The sequence below is a fragment of the Rhopilema esculentum genome, chromosome 9 (assembly GCF_057945365.1).
Source record: "Rhopilema esculentum isolate cy_ngs chromosome 9, ASM5794536v1, whole genome shotgun sequence".
Taxonomy (NCBI): Eukaryota; Metazoa; Cnidaria; class Scyphozoa; order Rhizostomeae; family Rhizostomatidae; genus Rhopilema; species Rhopilema esculentum.
Window position 1 is genome coordinate 12,318,238 of NC_142823.1, and position 10,755 is coordinate 12,328,992.

At 38.7% G+C, this 10,755-nt stretch overlaps 1 protein-coding gene and 1 pseudogene across 1 annotated transcript; one reads left to right on the forward strand and one right to left on the reverse strand.

The window, feature by feature from the left end:
• Positions 1-1,277: 1,277 nt before the first annotated feature.
• Positions 1,278-6,703, reverse strand: LOC148959708 (uncharacterized; annotated as a pseudogene).
• LOC148959709 (uncharacterized) lies at positions 6,243-9,337 on the forward strand. Its single transcript, XM_089109965.1, has one exon. It carries the CDS (start codon positions 6,775-6,777, stop codon positions 8,731-8,733), a length of 1,959 nt encoding a protein of 652 aa, XP_088966091.1. The 5' UTR covers positions 6,243-6,774; the 3' UTR covers positions 8,734-9,337.
• Positions 9,338-10,755: the final 1,418 nt, after the last annotated feature.

Here is a 10,755-nt window from a genome sequence, read left to right on the forward strand (position 1 = left end):
AAGCGTCTCTTAGACAAAAAGATGAATAATGCTAGGCATTTTGTAAAGACATTATAGAGATCGAATGTGAAATGTGCATACCTTTACTTGCAAGATTCATTGCATAACCCAGGTTGTGATCTTTGATGACAGTGCAAAGAGTCAATGCATAGTATGAATTTGTTTCTCCACAAGCCCTGGCTCTTATGGGTTTACATTCCAAGTCAAGGCTGGACGTTAAAATCAGTTGTTCGATCTGATTTTCGATGGTTTTGATATTTGAGCTTGGAACGTCAACCACTATCCAAAAGCTTATGCCAGGTTTGACGTCCAAAGGAACCACATCTGGTTTTACTTGGCTGTTTTCGCAATCGTCCCACTCTGTTTCTTGGGTTTCTTCCAAAATATCCGCTGTTCCTATCAATTGCTGCCCTTCATGGGATTGATCACTTTCAGTTTTTCTTCTTTTCAATGCCAGTTATGCAACTCCATATGACGATTATCGAGTCGTTTCGCTGTAATAGCATTTCAAGCTGCCTTCGCTTCAAGGCGATGAGACTTTCAGCCTTACTTTCATCTCTTTGATGCACGTTCCAAAGAGCCCGCAGACTAACGATCGAATAAGAACGAGCAACTACGGGAACGACAGAAGTTTTTAATGCTTGTGCAAGAATTTTCGAGCTTAGCCGTCTAGCTGGCCTGAGCTCACTCATTTCAAAATTTTCTATCACAGCAAACAATCTTCTGGATATATATATATATACGACAATTATATATATATGGCTGATTATACGACACAAGTAAACTTTCTGAGGCCCAGCTGAAGGTGAGAAAAGCGGAATAAATACAATAGATAAAAGAACAAAAGACATTTCTCGTTTTTGTGCATTCCTGGGTAGTTAACCATCTGCCTTCGCACCTCTCTTTTGTTCTTTTATCTATTGTATTTATTCCGCTTTTCTCACCTTCAGCTGGGCCTAGAAAGTTTACTTGTGTCGTATAATTAGCCATTATTGTCCTTGCTTGTAAAATGGGTTCTTTTGTCCTATTGTTTTGTATTCCTTATTTTACGCTCCAAATGTAAGTGAAGGTTATTCTGGAGAAGCATATTGTGAAACGTTAATCAAGTTGTTTTTTTACTGATCATCTATTTAAATTTTTTAAAAAACATTACAGTCTAGAGCTTTTGAATAGATATATATATATATATATATATATTCCAGATTCCAGATATATATATATATATATATATATATATATATATATATATATAGATACTCAATAAAAAAACAACTTGGTTGACGTTTCGCTATAAGCTTCTTCAGAATAACTAACACATACATCTGGAGCGTAAAATAAGGAATACGGAACAAAAGAACAAAAAGTAACACATTTTACAAGCAAGAACAATAATAGCTAATTTAACAACATAATGATAGTTTCTAAGCCCAACCGGAGATGAGAAAAGATGGATAAATACAATAGATAAAAGAACAATAGAACAAGTGTGATAGCAGATGGTATATCATGCAGAAAGGTCCAAGGAAAAGGAACGGTAAATGCTGTCTGTCCCAAAAAAAATATAAGAAACTAGGTAAATAAATATAATAAATATAGAATGCAAAGAAAAGAAAGAAAGTAGATAGAAAACGTGGAAAAAATAAAAATAAACAAAAGTAACAAGGAGAAAATAAACAAAAAGATAGGAAATAAAAATAAAACTATGTGTCAACTAACCTAATATTAAGGCCCCGGGGCGCAAAAGTTTCTAACTTATACTGCCAGAAACTTTCACGTATCCTACCATTCCCATTAAGTCTATCTATAATAGTAACTTTTATATCTTCAAGAAACCCATGATGATCCTTCCCTGCAAAATGCCGGAAAAAATCAGCCTGAGGTACACCCGAAGAGCCCCCGATAAGCTTACGATTAATGTGTTACATAATGTGTGAGGTTATACAAAAGGTGAATTAGGGGCGGTACATAAAGGGTTTCAGGTGTTACATAATAGTGTTTTGTTTCTATGGCGACAAGAAGATACGAGTTCGTTTCGTTTGTTGAGTGTTGATAATTCGGGGTGGCAGATAATGAGGGTCTTTTCTTTAAGGCAAAGGCTGCATCTTTTGTTTGAGCTGCTGTAGGATGGCTTTTTTGAGAGGATGCGCCAGGAAATGGAGTGGTCGATGTTATTGTCTTTTAGGGTCGAGATGTATTTACTGAGTTCTGTGGAATTCCTGTGTTTTGTGTGACGGAAAGATGCGGTGTGATTTCTATATCTTGTCTTGAATTCGTTTTCTGTAAGTCCGATGTATGTTTCTGTAGTGTCAATGTCTCTGCGTGTGACGGTGGCTTGGTAAATGACTGATGATTGTAGGCAGTTCCCGTTGAGTGGACATGTGTTCGCTTGTCGGCAGTTGCATGTTTTGTTGACATTGGTGTTTTCCAGGGTGGTGTTGGTGTCGTTGGATTTTAGGATGCGTTTGTTGTGACTGTCAATGGCTTGCTTGATGTTGTTCATGCAGCTGTAGCTGATCTTTATTGTGTTGCGCTTGTAGATTTTTCTGAGTTTGTGGTCTTTATGGAAATGTTTGTCAATGAGGTTGAGGAATCTGTGTGCGATGTTGGTGCTGACGTTTTTGCTGAATGGGGGGGTTATACCAAAGTATGTTGCTCCGTTTTCTGTTTTTTCTTGTGGTATTAGAAGTTGGTTCGTAGTGTAGGGTGTATTTGTATCCGCTTTCGTTGAGTGATTTTTGGTATGGTGGCGTGGCTTGGTCGAATGATGCTTTGTCAGAGGAAAGTGATGACAGACGTCTGTTGATGCCGATTGGTATATGTTTTGTGGTGGTTGTTGGGTAGTTGCTCTCGCGGTGGACATACTGAAGGACGGTGTCAGGCTTTGTGTATGGCTGGAAGGTACCTTTTTTCAGATTGAGGGTGACGTCTAGGAAGTTGATGATCTGTTTGTTGGCTTCTATCGTGATGCGTAGTCCATTGTGGCTAAAAATTTGACATATTTTCTTTTTGATATTTTCGGTGACTCTTGGTGGTGAGTTTGAAATGGCTAGTCCGTCGTCTCGGTATAGTCCTACATTGATGTCGAGGTGTTGTAGTTGTGACAGCAGAAAGCTTCCAACCAACTCGCATGTTTCAGCACCGTCGTAGCTGCCCATTGTAACATTGAACGTGGTGTTATTTTTCTTTTTCCATGGTTGATTTTTGTAAACAAGGATGGAGTTTTTGGCATGAATGATGATGTTACATTCGTCAGTTGTGATATTGTCATAGTCTGAGGCGAAGTCGAGTGCTCTGTTTAGGAGTTCTTGGCTGATTGAAGGGTAGAAGTCTACAACATCGAAGCTGATGAAGGTGTTGTTGTGTTTGCTTTCGGTGGCTTTAAACCATTCGATTACCGATGTTGTGTTCTTCCAATGATTGAATTTGTGCGAATTGGTGATTTTGTGATTGATTTGATCGAGTATCCTCTTGCTGATTTTGCCTATCTCAGACTTGGTAAGGTTGATTAGCCGGCAGGCTGGTTTGTTTGTGAAGTTTGGTTTGTGGTCTTTAAGTGTGATGAATGCATCTTTGTTGGCTGTAGAGTCTACTCTGTCGTTGATACCCAGTTTTGCTGCGATGATTTTGTTTTGTGCATGGATTTCCTTTGTGGTGCTGGGTTGTGCTTGTTTGTAAGACTTTGTGATGTTTTGGTGCAGGAGGTCGTTATATGTTGCTGGCTCGAGTTTGTAGAAGTTTGTTGTTTTGTCAGCAGAGGTAATCAGTTTGGTTTCGTCATTGATGCGTTTGGTGTCGTCTTTAAGTTTGTTCAGAAATGGAGAAACTGCTCGGTCTTTTCGATTAGGCGCTGTAGGTAGTCGTTGCGTGATGGTAGAGGAATATTCTTTGTTGAGTATTCGAAGGTGAATTTCTCCATTGCGGATTATCAGAGAGTGCTCAACAAGCCTTAGCTTTTAGCAAATTTAGAAATTTGTCTTTTGATACTTCCGTAGCACAGTGCTCAATACGTTAGCAAATATAAATATATATATATATATATATATATTCAATAGCTCCTAACTTTAAAGTTCTTTAAAAATATAAATAGATACTCAATAAAAAAACAACTTGGTTGACGTTTCCCTATAAGCTTCTTCAGAATAACTAACACATACATCTGGAGCGTAAAATAAGGAATACGAAACAAAAGAACAAAGGTAACACATTTTACAAGCAAGAACAATAATAGCTAATTTAAGAACATAATGATAGTTTCTAAGCCCAACCGGAGGTGAGAAAAGATGGATAAAAGACAATAGATAAAAGAACAATAGAACAAGTGCGATAGCAGATGGTATAGCATGCAGAAAAGTCCAAGAAAAAGAAAAAGTATCCTACTATTCCCATTAAGTCTATCTATAATAGTAACTTTTATATCTTCGAGAAACCCATGATGATCCTTTCCTGCAAAATGCCGGAAAAAATCAGCCTGAGAGATACCTGAAGAGCCCCCGATAAACTTACGATTGCACACCTTGTAGTTATTAAACCTAAGCCTAAACGGCGTGTAAGTGCTACCCACATACTGTACATCACATACTTTACATTCCATAAGATACACAATATTGGACGAATCACATTTAAACGGAAAATTTATCTTATATTCCTTATCAGTTATATGGGAAGTTAAAGTATCACTGTCACACATAACATTACACACTCGACATCGAGACATCGAGACTTGCCACATGGAGTACAACCCCTATTATGCGTGGTACCTGCCCCCTCATTATAAAGTTTCGCCCTAACTAGTAAAGTTTTAATGTTCTTACATTGTTTAAATGATATCAAAGGTGGCTGAGGAAACACCTTCCTATGCCCTTCCGATATCGTCAGCATAGAATTGAGTCTCCCGGCCACCTTCCCCAAATTATTCAAGGCTGGATGGTAAGTGGTAACCAACGGAAACCGCCCACTCCCATTGTGATCTTGTTTCCCATTAGCCTTATCCAGTAATGTGACCCTATCCTGCTTACGTGCCTGATCTATCTGTTCTGTTATAAATGATTCCTCATACCCTCTTGCCTTTAACCATCCAGCCAAATCCCTTAACCTATCCCGTAACTGGCAATCGTCGGAACAAAGCCTACGTAACCTTAAAGCCTGACAAAAGGTATTGCCTTCTTGGTATGCCATGGGTGACAAGACTTCTTATGTAAATACTGATGTGCATCAGTAGGTTTACAAAACAAGTCTGTCGTTAGGACTCCCCCTCACTTACACTAACCTTAACATCTAGAAAACTTATACTCTCCCTGGAGTGCTCCCCTGTAAACTTAATGGTATCGTGGCTACTGTTAAGAAAGTTGATGAAGGTCTCAAGCTTCTCCTCGCCATGTGTCCAGATAAAGAAAATATCATCGATGAATCTCATCCAGACAATGGGTGTGTCCACTGATTCCCTCAACAATCTTTCTTCCAACCCAGTCATAAAGAGGTTTGCATAAGCTGGAGCAAACTTAGTTCCTATAGCGGTGCCTAACTTCTGTCTATAAAACCTATCATTAAATTGAAAGTAGTTGCTTTCGAGAACCAGAGATGCCAATCCCACTAGGGTATCAGTAGCCACATTTGGGTTTTCCCTTCTATCCAGCGTTTTGGTATTCTTCCCTGATGGCTTCCAGACCCTCCCCATGTGGAATGCTAGGATAGAGTCCTACAACATCAACTGTGCACAGTATAGCCCCCTCTGGTATCCTACCTATTTCATCTAACTTAGACAAGAAATGATTAGTATCCTTAATGTAAGACCTACCGAGGCTTACCAGTGGATTGAGGTGGTGATCTAGATATTCCGATATATTTTCTGTAACGGTGCCACAATTGGAAATGACTGGTCGACCGTTAAACCCACTTAATCCCTTATGAATCTTAGGTAACAAATAGAACCTACCTAGTTTCCCCTCATTAACTTTAAGAAAATCAGTCACTTCCTTTAACCCGGGATCCTCCACCCTTAACTCATTAATCCTATTGTTAACGGCCTTACCCAATTCTATCTTGTGGTCCACCTCAATCTCCTCGTAAACTTGCCTATCACCTAATTGCCGGTTAGCCTCTTCTAAGTAATCCCCCCTGTCCCAAACTACAACCGCTGAACCCTTGTCCACTTCCTTGATAACTATGTTCCTATCACATTTAAGATTATTTAACGCAGTAAGTTCAGAAGAGGAAAGGTGCTCCCACACGTATGGAAATGCCCCTACAGTACGGGAAAATCTAACTATGTAGGGAGTAGGGAAAACCTACGGGGAAAATGGGCAGGTGTAGGGAATTTTTTGTTATTCGTAGGGGAAATAAGCTGTTCCGATATTTTTGGTTTGGATCGAAATCTCTCTCTCCTTTAAAAGTCGCTATCGTCAAAGCTATTAATGAGCAGCTGTTTTAGTTCAGAAAATGCAAGGCGTCAATTGCTATTGTTTAGCGGAAATAAGCTAGTTTTTATCTTCTCGCCAGGGTGTTGAGATCTTTAGACATCACATGTGTTATTTTTGGTGGTCTCCTAAATAGCGTTATTTCGGTCATTAACTTTGGGTGTTATTTTGCCACTGTTTTTCTCTCCTATGTGAGAGTTGTTAATGGCTTTGCTTTTAGAGCCTCCGACATGTTTCACTTTTGTTTTCGCGAAATTCTTTGGGGACAAACTGCAATCGTAAAAACGCATATTTTGAAGGAAAGGAATCAAACAGGAATAGCTATATTAACTTGGAGCTTGATTTCAGAAAGTGCAGCAAAATGTCGAAAGAAAAAAAATATCGAGCTCAGAAGTATAGAAGAGAATGGGAGAAGGAAGAATGGGCTGGAGGCTGGCTGTCCGCATCAAAATATCATAATGGTAAAGCGTATTGCAATTTTTGCAAAAAGGATCTCGCTGTAGGGAAATCAGAATTGATTTCACACACAAAGTCAGGCCAGCATAAAAACAATGCAAAAGTTGTGGAAACAAATCGACCAGTTACAGCATTTGTCTCTGCCGCTACATACCCGAGAGTAAAGGCTGAGCTCAACACAGTGGCTTTATTAGCAAGGAAGAATCTTTCTTTCAACCTCCTAAATGAGCTGGTGGAGACTCTTCATTGCATCGCCAATGATTCGAAAGGAATTAATGGTATGACCTGCAGTGCAACTAAAGGGACATATTTGTTGACAGAATGTCTTGCTGTCAACGCTCATGAAACATTGATTGAAAAGATGAAGAATGGAACTGGATTTTCACTATTGTGCGACAAGGCAACAGACATAACAATGAAGAAAATCTTCTGTGTCAATGTTCGCCTTTTGGATGAAATGGATCCAGCAACATACCTTTATCGCTTGATACCTGTTGAACAAGGCGATTCAGATGGTCTCTTCAACTCGCTGGAAGCAGCCCTTAAGAAAGATGGCATTGGCTGGGAAAAAGTCGTAGGCTATGCATCTGATGGCGAGAACCTGATGCAAGGACAAAGCAACTCTGTGCTTACACGAATCAAAAGTGTGGCTCGTGATATATATGTTTTGAAATGCTTTTGCCATTCATTTCATCTCGTTGTAAGTCACGCATGTGAATGTCTTTCACAAACAGCAGAACAACTGGTTCATGATGTCTATAATTATTTCAAAAACTCGCCAAATAGACAGAAAAGTTTTGAGCAGTTTCAGCATTTTGTTCAATGTCAGCCCCACAAGATTCTGAAGCCATGCCAAACACGTTGGCTTTCATTGTCACAATGTGTAACGCGTATCTTGCAACAATGGCCTGCATTACTTCTATATTTTACATCAGAGATCATGGATGCAAAGTCTCCTGCAGCAGAAAGAATACATCAGGCATTGCAGTCCCCATACATCAAAGGAACTATTGAATTTATGGAGTTTGTGCTTGGTGATCTCGCTGGTTTAAACGCGATGTTCCAGTCAGAATCCTTCAAGCTTCACAGTTTACTTCCTGAGGTAGAGAGAGTGCTGAAAGTGTTCTGCCACAGTTTCCTTAAGACAACAGTAAAAGACGTAATGGCAGTTGATGTTGACAAGGAAATGGATTGGCACCCACTCAGTGAGGTTTATCCTGGAATAATGGCAAGTGAAACCGTGAAGGAAATGAGGCCACAAGAGAAGGAAAGCTTTTTGAAGAGATGTCGCAATTTGTATAGGGAAGCAGTGAGACAGATTTTGAAACGAGTCGATGTTTCAGACCCCGTCCTGAATGCCATGAAAGACATTACACCAAGGGTAATTGTTAAAGACAAAGCCGCACAGACAGCAGCAGGAACCCTGGCAAAGCATCTGCCTCGGTCGAAGGGAGACTCCAACCTTCTTGACATTGATCGTCAGTGGAGATCATTATTAATTGACGATGTTGTGAAGATTGGTGGCTGGGAAAACCAAAGCGTTAACGATTTTTGGAAAGCTATGAAACAGCTCCAAGAATATGAAAGTCTGGCACTATTCATGCTTAACGTAACTGCACTACCACAAAGTACGGCAGCGGTCGAAAGAACATTTTCGAAGATAAATATAAACAAAACAAAGTTGAGGAATTGTCTTGCCGTGAATACGTTAGAGTCAATAGTAAAAGTCTCGGAAAAATTTACAACAAACTTTGACATTGATGAGCATCATGTTCGTTTGCATGCAAATGCTAGAAACTCGTATATGCAAAGGTATACTCAGAAGGAGATTGATAACATTGACAATCATATATCATTTGAGTAGTACTATTTAACTTTTCAATATCTAACTTTCTTATTTTCGTTGGCTGTAGTTTTAAGCAAGCTCTTCATGGCATCAGCATCAGTAACCTTACAATGTATAATTTCCCACATCAACTTGTTAACCCTAAACCTATCTGGTTAATTAAAACCTTCATTTCAAATCATTTTTTCAATTGTCATTAATATACCTGTAATCTACCCTACATTGCCTGCCCTAAACTGGCGCATGCTAGCTCCTGCCAAATGAAATGGTGCCATGGTTCACAAAGTGTTTCTTTTATAAGCATAGCCAGAACCAGGTGACGTCATGTCTATTTCTGCTGTGGACGGCACAGAATATTGTATTTTGTTTTCGTTTTTAACAGTGATAGAAAACGTTTCAATGTTTATAACAAAAATAATGGCACTTAACGCGTTGTTTTTCGAATAATTTCTGCATATATTTGTACGGATTGTAGGGGAATATGCAAAAAAGTAGGGAAATGTAGGGAAAAGTAGGGGAAAATAAGTAGACAGCCGTAGGGAAATGTAGGGGAAAAACGCATGTGCCGTAGCGGAATATAGCAAACACTGAGTGGGAGCACTGGAAAGGTTACTGTGATACTTACCCTCCGCCTGGACAGACAGCACCTCCTTTTCGAATTGAGAAAGAAAGGAACTAGCAAAGGATCAGTATTAGAAGGACTCCAGCTGGACTTACATTTAAATTTAAGACTATTCTTATCCAAATTGTTCGAGTCAGTGTCACTAAAAAACCAACGTAGACGCATCCTTCCTTAAGATGTTCAAATCCGCCTTGAGCTGCACCTTGTTTAGGTCAGTTGGTGTCGGTGAAAATTTCTAACCCTTTGAAAGAAGACTTACTTCCACTTCCGAAAGGAACCGATGTGACAGATTCAGCACATTTTCACTGACAAACCGCCCAGTTACTCTGCCAGTGGATCCATTGCATTCCATAAAAGCTGATTGACACCCATGCGTCTCCGATTTCACTGTTTCTGCTGGACGTTCTCCTGGATGCAGACCTTCTTCGCTAACCAACTCCTTATCGATGTGTGTCTGAGTCAGTAGCCATTTCCAACCTTCAGAGTTTTTTATATAACAACTGGGTATATAAGATACATAAGATTTAAATTCATGATGAAGTTATTTTGCATTTAAGATTCACGGGTGGGCAGAGAAAGATAAACAATAATTTTTTTTAAACTTGATGAACTTTCTAAATTGAAGGAACTACACGAATGGAAAGCAAACTAGAATATGATTTGATACAAATGAAACATCAAAGAAAAATTGAGGCTAAACTTGAATGCTATGTTTCTTTTCAGAACTTGAAAATACAGCTTAGTGCTGTTGGAGAGATGTATTTATTATGCTCCTTGTTAAAGAATGCTAGGAATTGTTTATACGGTAGTACTACGTCAGAATTTTTTCAGCTTGAACCATCAAATATTGTAAATTATTTTCAACATCCATGAATCAAATAAAAGCAATTGCAATGAAAAAGATACTTCTAACAGAATTTGTACTCTCATATAATTTCTTTGCTCATAGAGGTGCTCACCATTGATATATACACTGACCAAAGGGGGGGGGGGCGGCACCAACAAGTTGATGTGATTTCTGACTAGAGTAGAGGGGTATCACAAAAAGTTGAGAACAATCTCCGAATTACTATTATTATACTTGTGACTATTTCTTATGAATGTGATTCAAATATTAAATAAAACCTATTAAATAAAAGTGAAAATTTAAAACCTTTTTGCCTATGACAACAATAAAGGAACATTGATTTGCAAGGAAAACAATGTAATAAGAAACTTTGTAGATTCAATTATCAGTATGTAAAAGTAGATAAACAGATAACTATAGACAAAAGTTGGAGCAAGAGAAAATTTTATAATATGATTCTTACATATGACTATATATGAAAATGCGGGTGAAAATAAAAATTTACATCTAAAATTATTGTGTAGCATTAAAATGTTGCATCAGTGTCACAATTAAACTGTTCTGATGCTGC